Source organism: Salmo salar, chromosome 22 (genome assembly GCF_965601325.2).
Source record: "Salmo salar chromosome 22, fSalSal1, whole genome shotgun sequence".
Classification (NCBI taxonomy): Eukaryota; Metazoa; Chordata; class Actinopteri; order Salmoniformes; family Salmonidae; genus Salmo; species Salmo salar.
In genome coordinates this window covers 30451046-30478731 of record NC_138312.1, presented here as the reverse complement: position 1 = coordinate 30478731, position 27686 = coordinate 30451046, and the positions used below count along the sequence as shown (strand labels likewise).

General features: G+C 41.5%; 1 protein-coding gene across 1 annotated transcript; it reads right to left on the bottom strand.

Annotated features, from left to right (window-relative positions):
- Positions 1-2025: 2025 nt before the first annotated feature.
- LOC106583241 (complement C1q-like protein 4) lies at positions 2026-25035 on the bottom strand. The gene is made up of 2 exons (XM_045705738.2): positions 24357-25035; positions 2026-5420 (listed from the first exon to the last, which is right to left on the bottom strand). The coding sequence occupies exons 1-2, from the start codon at positions 24891-24893 to the stop codon at positions 5241-5243; spliced, it is 717 nt and encodes a 238-aa protein (XP_045561694.1). The 5' UTR covers positions 24894-25035; the 3' UTR covers positions 2026-5240.
- Positions 25036-27686: the final 2651 nt, after the last annotated feature.

The following is a 27686-nucleotide window of genomic DNA, read 5'->3' as shown; positions in this document are numbered from 1 at the left end:
CCATTTTTTTTATCCTGAAAAACTCCCCAGTCTTAATGATTACAAGCATACCCATAATATGATGCAGCCACCACTATGCTTGAAAATATGGAGAGTGGGACTCAGTAATGTGTTTAAGAGTTTCCATAAACATAACACTATGTACTCAGGACAAAAAGTTAATTACTTTGCCACATTTTTTGTAGTATTACTTTATTGCCTTGTTGCAAACAGGATGCATGTTTTCCAATGCCTCACAAAGAAGGGCACCTATTGGTAGATGGGTAAAAAAATAAGAAAAGCAGACATTGAATATCCCTTTGAGCATGGTGAAGTTATTAATTACACTTTGGATGGTGTATCAATACACCCAGTCACTACAAAGACACAGGCGTCCTTCCTAAGTCAGTTGCCGGAGAGAAAGGAAATTGCTCAGGGATTTCACCATGAAGCAAAGCCGTTACACAGTTTGATGGCTGTGATAGGAGAAAACTGAGGATAGATCAACAACATTGTAGTTACTCCACAATACTAACCTAATTGACAGAGTGAAAAGAAGGAAGCCTGTACAGAATAAAACTATTTTAAATTGTTTTACCCATCTACCAGTGGTGGAAAAAGTACTCAATTTTCATACTTGAGTAAAAGTAAAGATACCTTAATAGAAAATAACTCAAGTAAAAGTGAAAGTCACCTAGTAAAATACTACTTGAGTAAAAGTCTAAAACTATTTGGTTTTAAATATACTTAAGTATCAAAGTGTAAATGGAATTGCTAAAATGTACTTAAGTATCATAAGTAAAAGTATAAACCGTTTCAAATTCCTTATATTAAGCAAACCAGACGGCACAATGTTCTTTTCTCTTTTGGATAGCCAGGGGCACGCTCCAACACTCAGACATAATTTACAAACAAAGCATTTCTGTTTAGTGAGTCCGCCAGATCAGAGGCAGTAGGGATGACCAGGGATGTTCTCTTGATTAGTGTGTGAAGTGGACAATTTTCCTGTCAAAATGTAACGAGTACTGTTGGGTGTCAGGGAAAATGCATGGAGTAAAAAGTACATTATTTTCTTAAGGAATGTAGTGAAGTAAAAGTAAAAGTTGGAAAAAATAGAAATAGTAATGTACAGATACCCCAAAAAACTACTTAAGTTGTACTTTAATGTATTTTTAATTAAGTACTTTACACCACTGCCATCTAGGTCCCCTTCTTTGCGAGGCATTGGAAAACATCCCTGGTCTTTGTGGTTGAATCTGCGTTTGAAATTTACTGCTCGACTGAGGGACCTTACAGAAATTGTATGTGTGGGGTACAGCGATGAGGTAGTCATTCAACAATCATGTTAATCACTATGATTGCACACAGAGTGAGTCCATGCAACTTATGTGACTTGTTATGCACATTTTTACTCCTGAACTTATTTAGGCTTGCTTTAACAAATGGGTTGAATTCGTATTGACTGTAAACATTTCAGCTTTTCATTTTGAATTAATTAGATTTTATATATATATATATATTTTTTTTTTACATAATTCCACTTTGACATTATGGGCTATTGTGTGTAGGCCAGTGACAATTTTTTTTTATTTAATCCATTTTAAATTTGGGCTGTAACACAACAAAATATGGAAAAGGTCAAGAGGTGTAAATACTTTCTGAAGGCACCTAAGGTTTATCCATTAAATAGTTGGGAGCATATATAGAGTGAGCGACTTTCTTTACTTATTTTTAGACAGTTTACTCTTTGTTAGTCAGCACCTCTACCAAAACAATGGTAGACTGAATGTAATGAACATCAGTGCTTGACTTGGCCTGACATAGCTGCCAGTGCTCATTTTGGGTGCCGGTACTGAAAAATGTAGAAGCCAGTATTCAGTTCCTGTTAGCTCCTGATGTACATACATGAATGCAGTATTAGTCCTTAAGTCTGTAACATTTAATTTGTTTTCTCAACCCACCGCATATCAACAAAAGAGAATACATTACTGCAGTAATAAATTGATCAAGTTTCTTGGGATTGTAAATAATGACAGCTTTAGTGTAAGTCAGACAGTGACTCAGAGGCGTCTTCACATTGTTTTATTGTAGGTCTTATATATTACCTTAGGGTAGATTAAATTGTTGTTTATAATATTATACATAAGATATACACACAAGGTACAATGACAACAATCAATTCATACTGTTCATAAACAAAGACCAGGTTTCCTTTTCAACAGTAAGTTATTTAACATTATTTAGTGCCAGGGAACACAGTAGAATGCAGCATGACACAGAGAGAAGTCATGTACAGACAAACAAATCAGTACATTATGTTGGTTTAAATAAGATGGTAGGTGGTTATTGTAATACTGTCAGTTAAGATATATTACAGGAATAATGTTTTCATCTGACTGATGCATTTTGATAATAACTGGTGTTCTGTCTCTAGATCAAGCCCAAAGCTCTGTCCTGTAGTTGGACCTGAGATGTGACACACACACCGGCCATACTGTGTTGCAACAGTAATGCACACACATGGAGTAGCAGTGTCATCCCTGCTGCAGCTGCATTTATTCAGTGGTTTTCCTAATACAACAACATGTTACAATAGAGGCCTCCTCTGAAGTCCTGTAACATGTACAACTACTTACATTAGGTACATGTATGACGCTATGAACTACAGGAGAAGGACCTGCTCTTCATGGTATTGTCTAGGCAGGGCATTCACATTGATGTAAAGATATATATATATATATATATATATATATATATATATATATATATATATATATTAATGGCCTGACAAGGTAATAATGCCCCCACTCTAAAATGTCCATGAAATCCATTCTTGATCGATAACACAAGTGACACAATATAGTCTCATTGCCACCGTGTCAAGGGTTTGCATAACATATTTGACAGACAGCATCAACCTGAACCTGCATATTTGAATTGCATTTACACAATTAGTGATGTATGGTACATTCAATAACACACAAAGATGTACATTTCCATTGAAGACACTCAGTCCATTTCTAGTTCTACGGTAGCAGCGTACATTTGAAAATGTGAAACTAGTTCTGTACAGAGTACAAGATTAATCCTCAATGTCCGTATCCACACTGTAAACAAACAGGCTGCTTTACCTTAGAAGAAAAGAAGACTCATCATTATACAAATAACCAACTGGCCATGATCTAAAGCATAATCTCTCCATGAACTAAAGCATCATCTCTCCCTGATCTAAAGCATCATCTCTCCATGAACTAAAGCATCATCTCTCCATGATCTAAAGCTCCATGATCTAAAGCTCCATCTCTCCATGATCTAAAGCTCCATCTCTCTATGATCTAAAGCATCATCTCTCCATGGTCTAAAGCTCCATGATCTAAAGCATCATCTCTCCATGATCTAAAGCATCATCTCTCCATGAACTAAAGCATCATCTCTCCATGATCTAAAGCTCCATCTCTCCATGAACTAAAGCCTCATCTCTTCCATGAACTAAAGCATCATCTCTCCATGATCTAAAGCTCCATCTCTCCATGAACTAAAGCTCCATCTCTCCATGAACTAAAGCCTCATCTCTTCCATGAACTAAAGCATCATCTCTTCCATGAACTAAAGCATCCATCTCTCCATGAACTAAAGCTCCATCTCTCCATGAACTAAAGCATCATCTCTCCATGATCTAAAGCTCCATCTCTCCATGATCTAAAGCTCCATCTCTCCATGAACTAAAGCCTCATCTCTTCCATGAACTAAAGCATCATCTCTCCATGATCTAAAGCTCCATCTCTCCATGAACTAAAGCATCATCTCTCCATGATCTAAAGCTCCATCTCTCCATGATCTAAAGCTCTATCTCTCCATGATCTAAAGCCTCATCTCTCCATGATCTAAAGCATCATCTCTCCATGATCTAAAGCTCCATCTCTCCATGATCGAAAGCATCATCTCTCCATGAACTAAAGCATCATCTCTCCACGATCTAAAGCTCCATTTCTGATTATGTCTGGGTTCGACACCCAGTTTAAATTGCTCTGTTGTCAATTGAATGTAAAGTGAATATAGCAATAGGGTTTGAGGGTTTAAACAAAGGATGGACTCATTAGTGGAACATGATGATGCTCTGTCATCCACCATAAGGTCTGGAAAAATACTGTATCTGTCTACCATAAGCCTCATCATTGATATCCTGTGTGTGAGGGGACTACCATCACCCCTCCCCACCCCCCTTAGCTATAGGCAGGGGCCATGTAGGTAAAACTAACAACATGATACTTATCTTACACACACCACACTGGATGATGTTCGTGGTGTTGGGTGTATTATCAGCTCCGATCAATATATTCATGACTTTTCTCATTTGGTGTCTTCAGCCGTATTGGAAATCCATCTTGGAGCGAAGAAGGGAGGCGGGAAGCCCCGCAACCAACCTCGAAGTCTTCCATTTACAGTCTGCAATCTGAGACCATTTGACTAAATTCCACATTGGTGGCCGAAATGGTCAGCTCGTGTCAATGCAACCCTAGATAGGGGAAGTTCAATGAATCACTGTGTGTGAAAGAGTTGTATGCGAGTCATGTAGGTATGCTTCCACATACATGATCATACACACAGATGTGTGCGCATCAGAAGTGAATATATATGTAACTTTAAGAATACACACGATATCAAGATGATCTTTAAACAAGTTTTTGTCTTGACATAATTCTTGTTTGTCACCCCATACTTACATGTTAGTTTCATTTACATATATGTGATTCATTGATATCACGAGAATGACAAAACACATGACAAACAAATGGGTGTGTGGGTATGTGTATTAAATAAAAATGTCTATATACACAGTCTATATGCACATTAGATGCCTTGCAACTACACTTGGTTTGGAATGTTATGGTATGACCATTATCTAGACATTATGTATACATGTCCTTTTCCCATTGCATCGGTTTCTCTAAATACTGTGTGTTTTAGCAATGGAGTGCGAGGGAGAGAGAGAGGGAAAAAAAGAGAGAGAAGAGAGAGTGGTTGAGAGAATCAGGTTGGATGAGGATCCTGAAAAAGTTGCTGTATTTGTTTGCCTGGGAGAATGTGTGTGTGTAGTTGTGTGTGTATGGTTGTGTGTCTGTGTGTGTAACATGTGGCTGCCTTCAGTCAGGGTAGATGAGGAAGCCAGAGAAGGTGCTGTATTTGTTTGCCTGGGAGAATGTGTGTGTGTAGTTGTGTGTGTATGGTTGTGTGTCTGTGTGTGTAACATGTGGCTGCCTTCAGTCAGGGTAGATGAGGAAGCCAGAGAAGGTGCTGTATTTGTTGGTGTTTCCTCCGTGAACTTTGCCCCCGTCGAGCTGCACGCACACCTCGTCCCCCACATCCAGGTGCAGGATGACACTGTTGGAAGCATAGTCATAGTTCAGATCAGCATCCTGGGCAATGGCACTGGCCCTCACCTGAGAGAGAGAGAGAGAAGCAGATAGCGTGAAAGAAAGACGGGGGGGGGGGTTGAAGAAAGTGAATAACATGCTGACCACATAATCATTTGTTTTTACACATACATGTTATACAATCATTTCAGCCAAACTGCTCGCACGTGTTAACAAATGTCTGCGTAGCCAGGCGCTAAAATAGAACTTGCTTTTCCCACCTCCTCGTTGGTTTTTAGGAGTATACAGTACACCCACGTGGATGATTGAAAGCTGAACCTTTCAGTTACTGGCCCAATGCTCTTAACCACTAGGATACCTACTGCCCCATAGCCTGAGGTTGAGCCTTCATCATGGTCATCTAAATGTTAATTCCCAGGATGAGGAGGAAGTCACATGGGGGAATTATGGCTCATCCCTGTCTTAATTTACAACTACCTTTCCAAGATGGCATCATCTCCCCCAACACACATATACTATAAATCATAAATATTCACTGGTAATAGCCCAGAAGAAGGTATATCGGTATATACTGTAGATATCACCAAATCCTCTTGGTAATATTTTCCTGTATTTTCCTCTTTCCTTTATTTTCACCTCTCTCTCTCAGCTTCCCTCACCAATCTTCCCTTTCTATTAATCAGTAATCTCTCTATTCCTCTCGCTCTCCTCCAATCTCCCTCTCCCTCTCTCCTTCTCTATTCTTTCTCTCTGAGCCGTCTAATATTATTTCCTCCTTCACTCAGGGGTCTTGGTATAACATCATAGGTACAAAGGCCTTCCTGTCCAATGGGCATGTATCGCTCCAAATAGATGAGCTGTGCATTGACCTTTGACCCAGAATCTCCATTGAGAACACAAACTTGCACTCTATCGATTTACTGGGATGTTCAGCAACCTGTTGCAGTGGGACAATTCTAGAGATCGCCTCCTAGATGGTTTAGTTGGGGTCAGGGAAGACATGCTTCACCAGTGTCAATCACTGAAATTGTTGCATTTAGACAGTGCTCACGGTATAACATTTTTTGTACACAAATGCCCTGTAATGAGTTGCACTACATCTTAAGTTGTGCCATTTATGAATTGTATGTTTGTAGGCCTAATAACTAAAGCTGCTTATAATGAATAGTACCATCACCAGATAAATAGCCAACTGCTCAAGCATGGGATCTATTTAATCCTGGAAAAATAAAATACACTAGTGCATTCATATTAATGATTGCAAATCTGATACCCTCACTCCATCCTTGTCTCTCTCCCAGGGTTTAGGCCTGGCTGAGGATATGTTCCATCATCTCAACCTGTCAGACGAGACTAAACTAACCATTTCTTCACAAACTTGTTGGCAATAATGAGTTTTTGTTTGCACATATCATACAATTAACTCATTAGTTTCCTATAGTCTAATAGCCAGGCTATCTGTTTCCATGTACAGCTTGTTGCTTTGGTCTTTTTTTCATCTTCCCGAAGACTCAAATTAATCAATACATTCCTGTTGTTTTTAATTCTGCTCACATTACTCCATTAATTGTTCTGTCTCTCCCTCTCCATCTAACATCTCCTCCATCATCCTTCCTCCATCCGCACCCCCTCACTATCTCTTCATTCTGGACCCATCTATCCATCTTTTTTTCCTTCTTTCCCCAGAATGAGATGCAGGTCACGCTCACAGTTTCTTCCCCCGCCATGGCAGTGTTGGCGGGAGCTGCGGCTAAGCGTGTCCCTGTCCGCTCTAAATCGGATTGATTAACAGCGCGTTGCTGTGGCAGGTCTCCCTGGACCCCCTCCACCAGCCCCCAGATGCGTTAGGCCAGGCTACAGGGTTCGGTAATTGGTAGTGGAACAGCCATGCCAGCTCCCTCCCTAATAGCTCCCACTCCTCAATAACTCCATACAATCACAATAAATGGGACACACAATAGGCTACTGCGGTCAGATGGGCTCAAGAAACAGTGGTGGGAGGTCAGAATACAAATTCATTATTTTTGTCTATAAAAGCTGCTGGACTAGTAGTTTTTATTTTCCTTAGTAGTCTACATAGTTTATGTATCTCAGGTGGACTGTAGATATATACTGAACAAAGATATAAATGTAAAGTGTTGGTCCCATGGTTTCATGAGCTAAAATGTGATTTGATTTGAAAAATAAAAGATCCCAGAATCTTTCCATATACACAAAAAGCTTATTTCTCTAAAATGTGGTGCACAAATTTGTTTACATCCCTGTTAGTGAGCATTTCTCCTTTGCCAAGATAATCCATCCACCTGACAGGTGTGACATATCAAGAAGCTGATTAAACAGCATGATCATTACATATGTGCACCTTGTGCTTGGGCATTGTGTTGTGTGACAAAACTGTACCTTTTAGAGTGGCCTCAAGTTTTGAGGGAGTGTGCAGTTGACTGCAGGAATATCCACCAGAGCTGATGCAAAGCTGTCATCAAGGCAAAGGGTGGCTACTTTAAAAATATATTTTGATTTGTTTAACACTTTTTGTTGGTTACTACATGATTCCATATGTGTTATTTCATAGTTTTGATGACTTCACTATTATTCTACAATGTAGAAAATATTAAAACATTTTAGAAAACCATTGAATGAGTGTGTCCAAAATTTTGACTGGTACTGTATATCCTTGGAATGTTCTAATATTCACTAAAATATAGTGTACACCATCTGTAACAACCACCACAGAACATTCCCCAAAAGTTCTCATTCGGTTTCCAGGTAAAGTAATAAAACACATTTCCAAGTAATGTTTTTAGAACATACTGCCACAACAAAATATCTTGCAACATCAGGTGAATGTTTTATACAAACATTGTATAATCATTAGCACAACTGGACAGTTTTTGTGTTATGAAAACATTTGCAGCAACCTAACAAATGCTCTGGGAACTTTCACAGAACCAATTTTCAAACTTTCAGAGAAATTGGCCAGTTTTTATTTAACCTGTGACACTGCACACTCTTGAATTCAAGGGCAAATGCCATGAGCGTTCTGTCTATTTGAATAGCCCACATGTTAAAGGGTCATAACAAGAGCTATGACAGTGCTGGTGTTTACCCCTCCTCCTTGCAATTACCCTTTAAACATGTCATTCAGTTAATTATATTTGCTAAGGAGGCCTGGTTATTTATGACTCTTCTGGCATGGGTCCATAGGGGACATTACTTCACTAAGGCTCAGACAGCAGAAAATATATGCAGTCGCTGACATTTAATGTGTCATGTTTATGATTAATGTATGGTTGCATTGTACTTCCTATATAACCTAGTGGCTCAACAGCAATTCTTCCCAACAATGAACCTTCATTGTATTACATTTTAAAACTATGTTAGTGAAACCAATATATGAAAATGAGTACACGTATATGTAGAGTGTTATTTATGATATTACCCTCAACTCTAAAGTAATTGCATGGTCAATCAGCAAAGAGTAATTTGTGTAATTGAACAGAGCATAGGCTACCAATTACAGATGAAAGATGGTTCTGTTTTTGAGTCCACAAGCTCAAATCAAATGACTATGTAGTGGCAAAAAAGTCAATATGAATCATAATTTCAAAGATTTCATTACCAAACACTGTATTTTGTCAAGCCAGGGGGGCGACAGGAACAGGCAGAGCAGTCTGAGAGAACCAGAGCAGTGAGTCTCATTTTTGTCTCTCAGTAACTATCAAAATGAAACCTTGTTTCCTTTAAGAGGGGAGGAAGGGGGGTGCAGTGGGAATGTGAAAGAGAGGAAGGCAAATCAGGATTATTGTCAACTGCAGTGGAGATTGATATCGACAAGGGAGTAAATTTCTGTCTGTTGGCCAAATGCCGTGCCGACTTCAGCTGCTGCTGATGCTGGGGAGAGCGAGAGCCCGCGGGACGACAGGGAGGATAACACTGCCTCCACTTTTCATTAGGGGCACCATTAAATAGGAGAGAGAGGGAGGGAGAGAGAGAGATGTATGGCGAGAGGGAGCTAAAAACACAGAGGCGAGAGAGAGGTGGTGCAAGGGCGCAAAAGACACAGAAAGGAGAGCGGGAGGTGGAGATGGAGGCAGAGAGGCTGTGGAGAACAGGAGGCAGAGAAGTAGAGGCAAGTACAGGGGAAAGAGGTCAAGAGAAGAGAGAGACTATGAAAAAGAGAGGAAGTGAGAGAGATTTAGAATGAGAGAACATAGGAGAGAGCAGCTGTGTGGCACTTTAACAGTCTAAGCACAAGACGGGGGTGAGGGGAGCCAAACTGGAGGGGGCCTGGAGGGATGGGGAGAGAGGGAGCCTGTTGGATAACAAACTGATCAAGTGAACCTATTTCTGGAAGGCAGGAATGAGACTTGGGGGTCTGTGTAGTCTCTGTTATTTTGGTGTTTTGCAGTGGTGCCTTGCTCCTCTAGTAATAAAAGTGACAGGATTCATTCACCGTGATGTACAGACCTCTCAGAGCGGAGCGAGACGATTGAGAGGGGTCTCTTAAACTCACCTGTGGGACCACTATATATATTGGTAGAGAGGCAGGGGTCGAGGAGGGGGTATGGAGGACTGATGGAAATATCCAGTTTATACAATGCTGTGGTTCTCTCTCTCCTCTCTCTCTCCGTGCTGTGTTAAGGTGTGCTCTTACCATTAGGGTGGTGGTTGTGGAAGCCTTTAGCAGCCGTGTGGGTCTGACCCCTAATTGGCATGCTAAATGCTAATATATTGCCATGACACTCTGGACCTATGGTGTCAAGACATTGATTAGAAAGTCTCTAATTGGCTCTGGCTTGGAATGTTCCAATGGTGGAGACAGTTTAATTGGATGTAAAGGGGTTTCAGCTACAGACGGCTCTACCTGCAGAGCATCAACTATGAAGCAGCCAAAGGTTGTGCAATGACATTACGTAATGTGCCACTTAGTCAGTGACTGGTCATTTGCTGGCCCCTATTTACAATTTGGAAAATATTCATATTGGAATTCTTGTGATATTTACCAATACAAGCACGCAGGAAAGCAGACACACAAGCATGCATGCCCTCAGACACGCATATTTTCTTGGGCCTTGCTAACCAGCGTTTTCTCCTCCATATCATCTGATTACAATGCCACTTATGTGTGTGGTCAGGTCATGCAAACATCTCGTGACTGATTTACTTCACATGTTCAGCCAATTCTAAGACATCGCACACTGCTGACATTTTCACAAAGTGATCGAGCTGTCATGGTGGGGAGAAATTCTTAATTGGCTACCTTTAGTTCCCTCATTATATAATACCATGAGTCATGGGTAATGCCATACTATTAGCCTTTACTGTCTATTCTTGCAAATGTTATATTTCTAATGTCATATACATTTCTATGATCTCTAAGGGCTAAATGTTCTTTATCCCCCCTTACACAAAAAATGGTCTTTATCAAACCAATTCTGACATTTGAACACTACTCAATGAGAAAACCCAACCTTTGGGATGAACTTTTGAAGGACTGTGCAAGGCAAAATGAGAAGGAAAACATAGATGAAACTAAAGAAGGAAAAAGAAAGAGAAGGGAGGCCTAAGTCTGCACTGTATTAATGCCTCAGTGATAATTAAAGAAATGAATGTAAATACAGTATAATGGCTGTGTGTGTGAGTGAGAGATGGAAAAACTGCATTTGTGGTGTACCGACTTAATAATATTAATAAGGTGGGTGCTTATATTTGTCCTATTTCACAAATGTACAAGTGTGTATTAATACGCATGTGTGAACTGGAAATGATCAACGGCGACCCTGGAGCAATTACAATTAAGTGCCTTGCTCAAGGACACATCGACAGATTTTTCACCTCATCAGCTTGGGCATTCGATTACTAGCGCAACGCTCTAAGTTAGGGATGGGCAACTGGCGGTCCCCTTTTGCAGGCCCACGGGGTCTCAACTTATTGTTAAGAGTTACAATAGTAGAGGTGCAATTTCGAGATGTGGTTGTGCATCAGCAGTTTTTCTCTTGTTATGTCAGTCACTGACAGTCAATCAATTCGCCCATGTCAGCTAACATGTTTTAGATTGGTAAGTTAGCTGGCTAGACGATCTAAACGTGTAGAAATCATTGTCGAATTACTGACCAGGGTGCCCCCATTGACTTTTAGTGACTCTCACTCACTCCCCTTTGATTTTGTTAGTCACTCTCACTCAGATATCATATTAAAAACGGCAAACATCTGTCACGAATCCCACCGAAGGTGGCTCCCCTGCCTGCTCGGGCGGCGCTCGGCGGTCGTCGTCACCGACCTACTAGCCGCCGCTGATCCTTTTTTCCTTTTCGTTTGGTTTGTCTTATTGTTTGCACCTGTTCCTCATTTGTCTTTTGATTTGGGTTATTTAAGCCTGGTTAGCCCGCCCAGTGTTGTGCGGGATTATTTTAGCGTCAGGTTGTGTTTTTTCATTGGATGTGCTGGCGATTTACGACTGTGATATTGTAGGCTGGCTGTGCACCTGTTTTGGGCACTTGGCATTTTTTCCACGCCGTTTGTGTTGGCGTTGTTCGTGTTGTGTTTTTTTGGATTAAAATAAACACACAGTTCCGTACCTCTGCTCTCTGCGCCTGACTCCTACCACCACTCCTAGCAATCGTCTGACAACATCACCATCCACCCTATGGCAAAACGTATAGAATTGCAGGAAATTAGCTGTAAAACTGCACATTTTTCTCACTGACACATGGCAAAACGAGTATAATTGCAATTGCCTGATATTAGTTATACAATTGCAAAATCTTCTCTCTGCCCCATGGCAAAGTGTGTACATTTAACTCTAAACCTTACTTTCTCTCTGCTGTCAAGAGGGAGGCTGCTAAAATGTTTTGCTCAGAAGGTGACCCCCAACAAAATTTCACTTAGGACCCCCAAAAGGCTAGGGCCAGCTCTGAATGCATGTGTGGGTATGGATGTGGATACACAGACCCGCGAGCCGCTGTGCCCATCGTGATGAGTTCAGATATTGTGTGGCCCCCGCCCCCCATCAAAGTTGCCCATCCATGCTCTAACCACTAAGCTCCCTGCCACCCTGACTTATGAAACAGACCATGATGAAAAGAACCATCGTTTGGAAAATGTGCCCTACTATATAACGTAGTGATGTAATGCAAAGTTGTGTTTTTTATGGTTATACAATAAATGTACAGGAAGAGTAATAAATATGCAATTAAATATAAGCTTTGCTGTTACAGTTTCAAAGTCACCTGTATGTCTTACAAAAGCTGGATGACAAGTAACGGAAAGGCCAAACAAATGTAGTCATTAATTCCTGTGTAGCAGACAGTATCTGGAAGGCTGTTCTAAACTAACACCTCCACTGAAACCCAGTGATTAGTAGCTACTAATCCTGACAGCGGACACATCAAGCCCACTAAATAAGATATAGCGCTTCACACAATGTGTCACACAGTTGCCCAGAAATGAGCTACTAGCTACTAGCATCCTTAATTAATGAGCTAATTGAGTTGATGTTGGACCGGATCCCTTCTGAAGTGAACATGACTGTGTTTTCGTATCAAAAACACTGATACGAAAACACAGTCATGTTCACTTCAGAAGGGATCCGGTCCAACAGAGCAGAGGACATATTATGTCCTATATTGACACTGCACTATCCAACTGAATGGAAAATACACTAACTCTCCAGTTGTATGTCCTCTGTGAGAAGAAGTGCAAAGAGTTGAGCCATGTGAGCAGGAATCAGGGCAGCGGTTCCAATGTTGTGTTGGGCTTAATTAGTGCTCGGTCTGTCCTCCAGGTCTCTTTTTCCAATAGGTCAAATCAAACTAAATGCCACAGTCCTATAATGGGGACATGGTGTCACAAGTGGCACAAAGCTTCTGAGCAGACATGTTGGGTCTAAATCGGTTAGCAGCAGCTCTGCACTGGACTCATCATAAACTATTAGTCATAGAAGAAATATGCGGCCAACATGAGGGATGGGCCTAGACACTCCCAAAATGACCAATCCATGCACCGGCTATAAATATTCATGATAATCCCACTCCCAGCTCATCATCGCAAAAGGGCAAAATCTATATTGGTTGTAAATTATAAATTCATAGGAAAGGTCACTTGCTTTAACAAAAATCGTTTGGTGGCTTAAGAAACATGGAGAGTAGAGATCTGACGGCTCAGTAGGGTATGCAGGCTTGTCAGTTGTGAGGATCAGACGTAATTTCCCTCCTAATCATAGATGTCTAAAAGGTACACTGGACAAGATGTCAAGGAACACGTGAAGGATTCATCATCCATTTAGCAATATCAGATATTCAGAGATCTACGACTGTCAATAAGGTCTTTGATTCATTTAACTTCTTCCACCTTTCTGTCCTTACACTGGCCTTGTTCTCTTTCACTCCATCTCCCCTCTTTCGTTCATTCTATCCATCTGTCTTCTTTATGTTGATCTGATCCTACCCTCTCATGTTGGCCATGCTGTAGCTGTGTCTCTCATCCCCCTATGTCCGCTTTCCTCTGTTTATCCATCCATCTCTCTCCTCTCTTGATCTCTCTGTCGCCCCACTTCTCTGCAGCCTGCTTCCCTTTACAGTCATCTCTCCCCCGGCTGTGTCTTAATCCCACCTCCCTTTGACGTGCCGCGGATAAACTGCATCTCTGTGTCAATATGACACAATTTAAAACACACACCTAGATCTGCCCTCTGAGTTATCATCAATGTAAATCACACTTACAGTACATAATAATTCTCCCCCACGATGAAAATCGGGGAGGGAACTGTATCTGTCTCCGTCCGTTAGTACATTCGTACGTTAGTCACATGCGATATCTCAGACAGCACTGGCCCGATTTTGATGAAACTTGGGTGAATGATGCATCTTGCCATAGAGAAACGGAATTTACAACATTACACTGATTGGCCAGATGGTGGCGCTATAACAAGAGATTGAAAATGCTAACTTTGAAAGGCCAAGCCCCTCACCCCGATTGACCTAAAGTCATGAAATTCGGTACATAGGTCCCTCTCCTCACAAGGAACCAATATGCCTCAGGGACTCATTAGCTCCACCATGATGGATTTTCCACCATTTAGAATTTTGTGAAAAACACTTAAAACGCAACTTTTCTGGCACGGTAAGACCGATCTGCACGAAACTTAACATGTGGCATCTATGGACAAAGTTCTCTCAAGTCAATATTTTCCATACTAGTACCCAAAACAACACAACCGCTATTGACCAATAAGCAATTACATGGGTGTGGTCTGGCACTTAAATGCATATAAATCAGTCAAGGATATTCGTATTGTAACACACATGTTGCAAACACTGTCAAGACTCAACATATGCAAGAACATTCATATCGACCACACTGTGGCGCTATAACGGTCACGTGTTTATATCTCTTGATCTGTTTGACTCTTACTGCTTTCACATAGGATTTACTGTATTTTGGCCTTAAAATGTATTGGGCCATGTTTATATGACGCCCTTACAAACAGGCCCATTGTTACCACATTCTTGCCTGTATATACATTTTATATCTCCCGTGAACATGTCGGCAACGAGTGGTATCAGCAGTAATATACACCATCAAAAAGACATTCATTATTAATTTGTTTAGGCAGGTCCTAAGAAATATTATAAGACTAATAACATGTATTTTCAAAACAATAGAATGGTATATTTTGGGTTTAATTATGTTATGTCCAAATTAATGACATCAATAGTTCATTATTTTGTTCATTAATACCCCAATCACAGTTAACACACATATATTTTGTAGTAAGAATATAATGGAATACAACAGAATAAAACACAAATAATATTTTTCCCACACAACTTGTGTCACTGGAATGTGTGGAACCGCTGTCTTATAAAAAAGTGATATTTTGAAAAAGAGCCACAATTACTCTCTTTCCTACCCCCACTCCACTTTGTTAGGGTGCAGGCATAGGGTCTTACATTGACAATATCTTCATCATGATACCCATAGAAAATAATAGCAATCCTATTTTCAAAAGCGAGTCTTGTGTTCATATTTCATAATTTCTGCAGACTTTTGGAGTTGCCTATATGTAATCGAGCAAAATAATAGGCCAACACTTGGTTTCTGGTACATTATAGTATGCTAAATGTTTCTGATCAGTGATAGATGAGCTATACCACCTCCACTTACTGGCCCAGCCAGAAACCAATTCACCAAATAGCCTACAGACGGAGATTCTGTGAAACAAAATCACATTAATTGAGACAAGTCAGTGAAGTCACAGGCTTTTGGTCAGGAGTAGGCCTAGGATACTAAGCGACTGGGAGTGAAGAGCAAAATAATCCACTTGTTAAACTCCATAACATGCTGGCAAAATGTTCTAATAAATGAGCCAACTAGACAAGATGACCATGAGCAGCCCTCACCTCAACTTAGCTAACATTTCCCCAGCCTAATTGTAGCCTAACCGATATCCAAACAGAGAATCAGGTAAAACAAAAATCTGACATCGATTGATTTATCAAGACGAGTCCCCACGCTTGTCTCAAAGCAGGGCAATAGTGCTGTCCCAATAAAAACGATGCTGAAATTATAATCTAATTGACGACAGGCGGGTAGCCTATTGCTTCAAATGTATTACAATAATTGGATAACTTTGGGAGTTTCAGTAAGAAACAATTTGATACATGCCTTCAATTGCATTAGCCTATTTTCTTCCAATATTTTTGTCATTCAGTGATATTTATTCACACAGTAATTCTTCTGTGGTTAAGAAAATAGTGGGCTATGCAAAGAGATGGGAGAAGTGACATGCCTCGCAAAGTTAGGGAGCTGGCAGGAGGATGGTTAACTGGCACTGCCTCGCAACCATCAAGAGTTTAAGAGCGTAGTGTGTGCCAATGCTGCCACAGCATTACGGCTATGTTTCATACTAAGCCGTCGACAGAAATGTACCAAAATGATTACTAGGTCATTAGGCGGAAATAAATGTTTTAGCTTTGATACCGGCAATACCTTTCAGATACAAGAAAAGGGACGGAAAAAAGTTGGTGGTATGGTAAAGTTGGCAGAAAAAGTCAAGAGTATCAGAGTGATGAAATTTGGCACACAAGCTCAGGGATATGAGTCTAGCTAACCCACACGATATCTCAGACACCACTGGCCCGATTTTTCCGAAACATCTTGCCAAAGAGATCCGTTATTTTGCAAAATGATACTGATTGGCCAGATGATGGCGCTATAACAAGAGATGGAAAATACTAACTTTGAAACATCACGCCCCTCACCCCGATTTACCTAAAGTCATGAAGGTACATTGCATTCGGAAAGTATTCAGACCCCTTGACTTTTTCCACATTTTGTTACGTCACAGCCTTGTTCTAAAATAGTTTTTTTCCCTCATCAATCTACACCCAATACCCCACAATGGCAAAGCAAAAACAGGTTGTTGGAATATTTTTGCAAATGTTACTAAAATAAAAAACTGAAATTACATTTACATAAATATTCAGACCCTTTACTCAGTACTTTGTTGAAGCCCTTTTGGCAGCGAATACAGCCTCGAGTCTTCTTGGTTATGACGCTACTGTATTTGGGGAGTTTCTCCCATTCTTCTCTGCAGATCCTCTCAAGCTCTGTCAGGTTGGATGGGGAGCGTCACTGCACAGCTATTTTCAGGAGATGTTCGATCGGGTTAAAGTCCGGGCTCCGACTGGGCACTCAAGGACATTCAGAGACTTGTCCCGAAGCCACTTCTGCGTTGTCTTGGCTGTGTCCTGTTGGGAGGTGAACCTTCACCCCAGTCTGAGGACCTGAGCGCTCTGGAGCAGGTTTTCATCAAGGATAACTCTGTACTTTGCTCCGTTCATCTTTCCTTTGATCCTGACTAGTCTCCCAGTCCCTGCTGCTGAAAAACATCCCCGCAACATGATGCTGCCACCACCATGCTTCACCGTAGGGATGGTGCCAGATTTCCTCTAGATGTGACGCTTGGCATTCAGGCCAAAGGGTTCAATATTGGTTTCATCAAACCAGAGAATCTTGTTTCTCATGGTCTGAGTCCTTTAGGTGCCTTTTGGCAAACTCCAAGTGGGCTGTCATGTGCCTTTTACTGAGGAGTAGCTTCCGGCTGGCCACTCTACCATAAAGGCCTGATTGGTGGAGTGCTGCAGAGATGATTGTCAATCTGGAAGGTTCTCCCATCTCCAAAGAGGAACTCTGGAGCTCTGTCAGAGTGACCATCGGGTTCTTGGTTACCTCCCTGACCAAGGCCCTTCTCCCCCGATTGCTCAGTTTGGCTGGGCGGCCAGCTCTTAGAAGAGCCTTGGTGGTTCCAAACTTCTTCCATTTAAGAATAAAATCAAATCAAATTGTATTTGTCACATGCATCGAATACAACAGGTGTAGAATGCTTACTTACTTAACCAACAATGCAGATTTAAGAAAAATACCTACAAAAAAATAAGAAATTTAAGTAACAAATAATTAAAGAGCAGCAGTAAAGTAACAATAGAGAGGCTATATACAGGGGGTACTGGTACAGAGTCAATGTGTGGGGGCACCAGTTGTGTCGAGGTAATTGAGGAAATATGTACATGTACAGCAGGAAGAGTTATTAAAGTGACTATGCATAGATAATAACAGAGAGTAGCAGCAGCGTAAGGGGTGGGGGGGCAGTGCAAATAGTCTGGATAGCCATTTGATTAGATGTCCAGGAGTCTTATGGCTTGGGGGCAGAAGCTGTTTAGAAGTCTCTTGGACCTAGACTTGGTGCTCCAGTACCACTTCCCATGCGGTAGCAGAGAGAACAGTCTATAACTAGGGTGGATGGAGTCTTTGACAATTTTTAGGGCCTTCCTCTGACACCTGGATGGATGGAAGCATGGCCCCAGTGATGTACTGGGCCGTATGCACTACCCTCTGTAGTACCTTTCGGTCAGAGGCCGACCAGTTGCCATACCAGGCAGTGAAGCAACACGTCAGGATGCTCTCGATGGGGCAGCTATAGAACCTTTTGAAGATCTGAGGGCCCATGCCAAATCTTTTCAGTCTCCTGAGGGGGAATAGGTTATGTCGTGCCCTTTTCACGATTGTCCTGGTGTCCTTGGACCATGCTAGTTTGTTGGTGATGTGGAAGCCAAGGAACTTGAAGCTCTCAACCTACAGCCCCGTCAATGAGAATGGGGGCATGCTCGGTCCTCCTTTTCCTGTAGTTCACAATCATCTCCTTTGTCTTGATCACATTGAGGGAGAGGTTGCTGTCCTTGCACCACACAGTCATTTCTCTGACCTCCTCCCTATAGGCTGTCTCATCATTGTCGGTGATCAGGCCTACCACTGTTGTGTCATCGGCAAACTTAATGATGGTGTTGGAGTCGTGCCTGGCTGTGCAGTCATGAGTGAATATGGAGTACAGGAGTGGACTGAGTAAGCACCCGAGGGGTCTGTGCTGAGGATCAGCGTGGGGAGGCCGTCAGGAAGTCCAGGATCCAGTTGCAGAGGGAGGTGTTTAGTCCCAGGGCCCTTAGCTTAATGATGAGCTTTGAGGGCCCTATGGTATTGAACGCTGAGCTGTAGTCAATGAATAACATTCTCACATAGGTGTTATTTTGTCCAGGTGGGAAAGGGCAGTGTGGAGTGCAATAGAGATGGCATCATCTGTGGATCTGTTGGGGCGGTATGCAAATTGGAATGGGTCTAGAGTTTCTGGGATAATGGTGTTGATGTGAGCCATGACCAGCCTTTCAAAGCACTTCATGGCTACAGACGTGAGGGCTACGGTTCGGTAGTCTTCGCTTCTTTGGACACAAGGACTATGGTGGTCTGCTTGAAACATGTTGTTATTACAGACTCATACCCTGATGAAGACAGCTTGGCTGTCGAAACGTTGGATATTACATTTTTGCATCTGAGCTCCTAGTGTGTCCTCCTAGTGTGTCCTCCTCTCCCTTATTTTCAAGTTTTCTACTCCGCTAGCCAGCACCTCGCCTTAATAGTGTGCATTTATTTTCTTCTAGGGTATTACAGACTCAGACAGGGAGAGGTTGAAAATGTCAGTGAAGACACTTGACAGATGGTCAGCATATGCTCGGAGAACTCGTCCTGGTAATGTCTGTGAATGTTGACCTGTTTAAAGGTCTTGCTCACATTGGCTGCAGAGAGCGTGATCACACAGTCGTCACAGCTGTTGCTCTCATGCATGTTTCAGTGTTACTTGCCTCGAAGCAAGCATAGAAGTAATTTAGCTCGTCTGGTAGGCTCTTGTCACTGGGCAGCTCTCGGCTGTGCTTCCCTTTGTAGTCTGTAAGAGTTTGCAAGCCCTGCCACATCCAACGAGCGTCGGAGCCGGTGTAGTACGATTCGATCTTAGTCCTGTATTGACGCTTTGCCTGTTTGTTTGCCGGAGGGCATAACGTGATTTCTTATAACCTTCCGGGTTAGAGTTCTACTCCTTGAAAGCGGCAGCTCTACCTTTTAGCTCAGTGTGGATGTTGCCTGTAATCCATGGCTTCTGGTTGGGGTATGTACGTACAGTCACTGTGGTGACGACATCATCGACGCACTTATTGATGAAGCCAGTAACTGATGTGATGTACTCCTCAATGCCATCAGAAGAATCTTGGAACATATTCCAGTCTGTGCTAGCAAAACAGTCCTGTAGTTTAGCATCTGCTTAATCTGACCAGTTTTTTATTGACCGAGTCACTGGAGCTTCCTGCTTTAATTTTTGCTTGTAAGCAGGAATCAGGAGGATAGAATTCCCCAGATCTGTTCCTCAACAAAATCCTGTTTTGGTGATCTACGGAAAATTCCTTAGACCTCATGGCTTGGTTTTTGTTCTGACATCCACAGTGGACTGTGGGATCTTATATAGACAGGTGTGTACCTTTCCAAATCATGCCCAATCAATTGAATTTACCACAGGTGGACTCCAACCAAGTTGTATAAACATCTCAAGGATGATCAATGGAAACAGGATGCACCTGAGCTCAATTTTGAGTCTCATAGCAAAGGGTCTGAATACTTATGTAAATAAGGTATTTCTGTTTGCAAAAAAATGTCTATAAACCTGTTTTCGCTTTGTCATTATGGGGTATTGTGTGTAGATTGATGAGGAAGCATTTTTTAAATCAATTTTAGAATAAGGCTGTAATGTAACAAAATGTGTAAAAAGTCAAGGGGTTTGAATACTTTACAAATGCACTGTACATAGGGTCCCTCTCCTCATAAGGAACAAATATGCCTCAGGGACCCATTAGGTCAACCATAATGGATTTTTGTGGGGGACGACATGTTTGCTGTTGCCTTGTTTAAAACTAGAGTTATTGACTGGATACTCAGATGGACAGGTACAACAACTCAAATGGGACATGGGAGGGGGAGCTACAACAGACAAATCACATTTTTCGATTTCTGACACAATCCAAACAGTATGCCTACACACGGCAAATACCAAACATTGACATTGATATTGGTACTCCTTGCTGTAACTTTGACGTTGATCTGTTGGTCTCTAGTGTTGGCTATGCAATGTTCTCCCAGGGTTGTGTTTTTGTAATTGATCCCATCAGTTAGCTCCCCTATAAGAGCTCTTGTCTATTCATTGCAAAGTGGGACCACGAAGTGGAGTGGGCCTGTGAAAGGGGGATGGGCACTGAATTGGGTTAAATAATTTAGTTGATGGAAAAGATAATTAATGGGCAAGCCAATAGACAAGCCAGAAGCGATGGGGGGGGTGGGGTGGAGTGGAGTGGAGAGGATCTAATCTAAAGGCCATGAATTATTTAACGCTGGTACAGGACAGGAATGACAATTTCAGTGACAGCACGCAACAAACAAGGTCTACCAATTATCCCTGGCATTTTCCTGTCCGTCTTCTTTACTGTGCACTTTATTCACACCCTGTCAAATCAATGAGCGGGGAGGCAGAGCGGAATCTACCTCTTAATAGACCTGGTCAAATAAAAAGCCTGTGTTATGGGTGTATTGGGAAAGCTGGGCGAAGTGCCAGGGTGGTACAGGATCAAAATGAATGGATAAAAATGAATGGTAACTTAGGGTGCGTTCATGGGCCTTCAGATCCATTCCACCACCAATTGGGTAGGTAACATTTATATAATGGAGATGGTAAGATGTACTCTGCCTATATTTACAGGGAGATGGTTAGATGATTGAGATACAGTATTACATTAAGGCCAACACTTGAAATTTGACCAGACCACGATGCAAAACCCCTAACATCCTTCCTTTATGGCTATAGTGCATAAGGGCTTGACTGGACTTGAGTTCTTTGGTTGGGGGTATACATTCAACCCAGTAAAAATTGTCTGATGAAGATAGTGTAAGTGTAACTAACCTTAGTTGTAATTGTTTGTACTAATTTATTAAAGGTAAGAAATACTAAACTTAGCGTTTCCCCTGAAGACAGTTTTATAGAGATTTTATGATGGATTGGTTCAAGTTGTTGATGCCTACCAATCTGTCCTGAATAAGCAGTAGCTATCAGGGTCAAGGTCGACTTAGCAACACACCGCTGCCTGACTACACAGCTTGTAAATTATGTGTAAAGAAATCAACCACCAGTGTTTCATCAAACACAATGCAAAGTGAGTCGTATTCTATTCCTCTATGGTAATCCCTCTGTGTAGCTCTTCTGTTCCACACCACACACGTCAAAATGAAACCTCAATAGAGTCAGGGTTTAATTCTTCAAGCTTGTCATCTCCAGATGGCTATTATTTATTTAAATTTTTTTGCTTGTTTATTTATTGATGTTAAAGCCGGAGATCCTCAGAGGACAGTAGCCAGCTGTTGCGTTTTGGCGTCACTCCACAGAAATATGGAGGATCGTTATCCTCTTGATCGCATAGCTGTCACTGCCTTCTCTCTCTCCTGCTGCCCAAATCAGGAGGTGGAACCTAGCAAAGTGTTACACTTTTTGTCTTCTATTCCATTCCAGTTTGGTGTGTGCAGTTTGCCGTTCAGGCACTTTAGGCCTTCATTTTCTCTGTGTCCTCCAGGAGCAATTCACTATATCTTTAGGGAACTTTTTTAAAAGCCTTTTGATGATATCCCGTGAAAATGGATTGTTGAATTATTAAGTGAGGGCTTACTTGTTCTTATACAAATGTTGGATGAGTTATTTTATTCTCATTCTACTTTGTCTGCAAAATAATCTATTTTACCTCAACTTCCCTTGTTTTAAATGTTTATGTTTAATCTAGATTGCTTTGCTAATTCATCCTTCAAACATGTGCCATTGTTATTTATGGCCATCCCACAATCTTACCAATAATAGAATACCAAATGGAAACATTCAACCCATGTCATTCGGCCTAGCTAAAAGTTAAATGGTTAGTGATGAAGGTTTAGAACGTGAGGGCATAACATACTTCCTAGTTGATTGGAATATGTGAGCGTTACACTGTTCTACTTCTCTGTTCTTTCATGTTTAAACAATAATACTCTGAGTATACTTGTGTAAAATGTAGGTCCTCTGGTTAAGCTTCCTACCAGACAAAAATTGTCTCAAGGTACTTGGATATTCAATTAGGCAAACTGGCTTCTAAATCTCTTAACAAACCTTGCAAATTAACTTTGACTCAAAAGATAATGGGCAAATATATACCAAATTTCTCAGCCTTTTCCTTCAATAATATAATAATATGACACTTTATCCGAAGCGACTTACAGTCATGCGAGCCTAAGTTTTACGTATGGGTGGCCCCAACGGGAATCGAACCCATGACCTAAGCGCCATGCTTTACTGACTGAGCATGAAGACACATAAGCATACAACTCCAAAATACCTATTATAATCAGAGCTTGGAACCGGTTCAGGGAACAGAAACGAAAACCGAAAAATAATTAAATTGTTCAAGGAACGGAAACAGAACCGGTAATGAAAGTGAACTTTAGGTGCCTGATAACTCACTCTGAATTCCACTCTATCGATCTCTACATACATTCAGTATGAATCTGCCATCCTAGAAGTTGTTTGTGTGACTTCAAAATGAGGGGCGTTGTACAAAGCAAATTAATCAGCGATTGGATCGTCTCTAAGAAATTGAACCAATCAGAGTATCAAAGTTGATAACGTCACCATGTAGGCCGGGTCTGGCCCAACCCATTGGTTTCTGGGACCAATCAGAATGGTCAGAATGTGTTAGCATTCTAGATATCGTAGGGGAGGGAGGCAAATGCAGACTCATCGTGGAGAAGAAACGTCAGTTTGGCCAGAGTGATGTGGCTGGGTAGCCTGGAAAGATCTGTAGTCTTCCAGAACAGAACCGTTACTTTCAAATCTTTAGAACTGGTTAATAATGTCATTATTCCTGTTACATTCCTAATGTCTGGTATATAATTATGTGAAGTTATCATGCCAATTATAACCTAAACACATTCCAGTTCACGTCATGTCATGATGTTCAGCGCTTCAAGCCAAGCCCCCTCCATGTTTACTCCTAACTCTCGCCCTCTCCCCACTGGTGAAAGTTCATTTGCATCTCGTGCCTGCACTTATCTGACCAATCAAACATGTAAACAACTAACTTACGCATCCCATAGCAAGCTTCTCTGTTTGTGCTAACTGGTGAAGTAAATTAAGGAGCTATTTTTGTAAAAAAATATATGTTAATTTGATAGGTTTAAAAAAGTATGAAAAAGTATGAAAAGGAACTATATGAACAGTTACTTTTTTGGTTTCGAACCAGTTCAGAACTTTCTTTTCTGGTCGGAACACTGGAACGGAATGAAAGAATTAGGGGTTCTGTTCGGAACGAAACCATTGTAAAATAATTTTGGTTCCAAACCCCGATTACAACCCTTTCTCTGTTTCAGAGAGGCTTCTGACAAGAAGAAACACATATTATGGGATAATGGAAGTAGAAGTGATACAAGAAGGCATAGGTGTATCAGGGGTTCTTAGACTAAATCAGCTGAACTGTTGACTTTTAGTGTAGGATTAATTGTGTGCTCATCTGTCTAGCTCATCACACACACAACAACACACACTCCTCTCTGTCTCACCTGTCCATTCTTTTTTAGGTCGGCCCACATGCTGGTCCCATCTCCGCCCCTCATCAGGACATGGTAGGTGAAGAAGTAGATGCCAGGTAGGGGGCAGGTGAACTTGCCAGTACTGGGTTCATAGTAGTTCCCCACATTGGTCACTACGTCGTCAAACCTCAACACCTCAGTCCCTTCATGCTGTTTGCGGAGGCCAGCGTAGAAGGCGATCTTGGGGCTGTAGAAGGAGGGGACATAGCCCCCTGGGCCAGGGCCAGGGGGACCAGGGGGGCCTGGCTTGCCTGGTTCTCCTGTGGGACCTCTGGGGCCTGGGGGGCCAGGGCTCCCACGAAACCCAGACTTGCCCCTTCTCCCTGTGAAGTCTGGGGGTTGGGGGGAGACAGCGGTCAGCTCGTGGCTGCCCTGTGGGGGGGTGAAAGAGTCGCACACCATCTTGCAGCTGCCGAGCATCTCATAATGGGTGCTCCCGCCTCCAGACGCCCCCCCTTTGGTGGTGTGAACCAATAAGGGGATGGCGACCAGCAGCACCAGCACCATGGCCACGCCCACTCCTGCCCCGATGACACGTTTCCTGCGGCTGAGCCGGGAGGCGGCCAGCGTGAGGAAGTCCTCCTCCCCCTTGGCCGGAATGGTGGTGCCAGCCAGAATGAACTCTGGGAAAACCAGGACTAGGGGGAAAGATAGTGAGAGAGGGGCTAAGGGGGGAAAGGCGATGGGACAGAGAGGTTCTACACTGGGAGTAGGGGGTGAAGTAGTTAATTTTACCTCAGGGAAATAAGATGTAAATGAGGGAGAGTGAAAAGGTAGGAGGGTTGTGAGGAAAGCCTATAAATATTGTAGATTTCAACGTAAAGACAGGAATGAGATGCTATAGGACACTTAAGGAAGAGCAAAGCTCAATGTCGCAAAGTCAGGAGTCGTTGAAGTCAAATGTCAGGAAGAGAATACAAAACATGTTTTCATTCCGTTCATTTTTTAAAATGTTTTTCTAGGTTTATCCTCTAATTTGTCAACACCTTTTTCTCCACATTTATTTTTTAAGGTAAAACGTTTAATCCGCAAAACAATATTTATTCACTTTCTTCATCCTTCTTTTCAGTAAAGATCTCACTGATATCAAATGTAGTATGTTATTTTCTTTCAGAGGGCTAGAGGTGAAACCAGCCAGTTGAGTGTGGACACCTTCTCAGTGCTCAGTGTTACAGACATGGGTTGAAACTGACTAAGTCACACATCCAGTTCTTTGGAAGGATAAATGCAAGGTTTTTCCCTGGGATGGAGTGTAGATTGTTCTAAAGGGTTCTCTAAAAATATAAATATTTTTCAGCCAGAATGGCAGCAGGATCTCCTGGTGGAATGTCCTTATATTTCTCAGTTGGAGAGCTGTCAGGTGGGGTCTGCTCCAGTATTCCCAAAGGAGTCCATCTCACCCACGGCATTCAGTGAAGGGCACTCACTTGTCTGGTCCAAGGATGAGTGGAGAGGAATGAAAGAGCGCTTAAATCTCTTGTATTTGTTCCTATTCCTCCTTCCTTATGCTTCTCTTTTTCTATGTATTTTTCATCGCTTAATCCTGGGTCTGTTTTCCTCTTGGGTAGACTAATAAATTCCCCTCTCAGATATGGTTGTTTGAAGGTGATTTTTTTCAAAAGTCAGTATTTATCGAAACAGTATTGAGAAAATGTTCTGTTCCTCATAAAAACTTGCTTCTCTGTTTTTTTTTGTGGTGAGTTTAAGTCGTAGCAGAGAATATCTAAGGTTCCACTGCTCGCCTGTAAATCAGACATCTTGTGCCAGGAGCATTCTATTGGGGGAAGGAAATATATTTTCAGATTGATGTACATTTAGGCCTACTAAATGAATAGAGTATATTATTCACTATATTAATTGCATTGATTACTATAGCTCAACCATATGCATAAGATACAATGAAGTGTAGATGATATCTAACCATTAACACAAATCTAATCACTTACACAATTACTGCAAAGCAGAGTTTAAATGTTGGTATCAATACAAATAGTTTAAATTCGTCATTTTATGTGAAAATGAAAGATGTGTACGACTACTGTAGAGTAACTTGATTCAAAACTAGTAGACTTAAAATGGTTACATTTGTGCAATACATGGATACATGTGAGACTACTTAATCTTTGTAATAATAACAAAACTAATTGTAATAATACAATTATGAATAACAGCCAGGCCTAAAAAATTATTTGAAACCAAAAATGTGCTTTGCATAGTAGTCTATGCAAAGCATATGGGATATTCAATTAATTATCAGTAACTTTATAACTTTATTCAAGCATTTTTAATTACACACATTCCGATATTTAATGTGAACATACATGTTTCTTATGTTGGCCTAGTGAAAATATAAATATCTCCGAGAGATAGAGGCTATTTCAAACAAATCTTTAAAAATATATATTTTTTATATCGCTCACCTTTTGCTCCTCGCTGCACAATAGAAGTGTCGATGATCTGAGATACGCTGTGGGAAGATAAACCGATCAGTTTCGCGCAGGCAGACTTTCAACGTGGTCGAGAAAACAGTGAAGACAGCGCATCCTCACCGTCGTCTCCGTGAGTTGTCAAGCTCTGGAATAGTCCGACGAACTCGAAAACTAACAGCAAATTCACTTTTGTTTTTCTCTTAATACAATGAATCCTCGTTATGCATGCCGACTATTATTTTTCCAGTCAGTGGGTAACAGGTCACTCACTCGTTGGCCATCAACACCCAATGCAGACAGACGGAACAAAATAGTGACTTAGGCTACCACTTACCTAATTAACTTTTCACTTCCTTTCTATGCTCCAAGATATTCTAAAGATAATTATTGTAGATTTTCATATTTTTATCCACTGATACGCGTCGTTACTAAAATGCAACAGTTTTCTCACTTGTTAGATTTCCTCCTCTCTCCTCTTGACAGTCGCGCGCTCTGCTCCCCCGCCCTCTCGCACAATGTTCCCTCTTTCCGCTCTTACACATCGTCCCATTCTGTATGACCTTAGTAGCCTTTCTGTGTCATTATGATCTTATAAGTGCGTTATAACTTATCTTAGCTCTAGAATAAACAAAAATGTTAGCATACACAGTAGTTCGTGTATATATTATTTCCGGCTCGTCACACATGGGGCAAAAGCCACGAGGCACGAGCAGCAATCAGCTACAGGTGAGTGGCCAAATGGCCTGAATAGAACTCTCACGTACTAGTGACATGACTGTTTAGGCAACCATTATGTCCCCTATCGCCTCTTGTCATCACCGCAATAGAGACATTTAGATTTTGTCTTACTTCACATGGAGAAAAGAAAAGT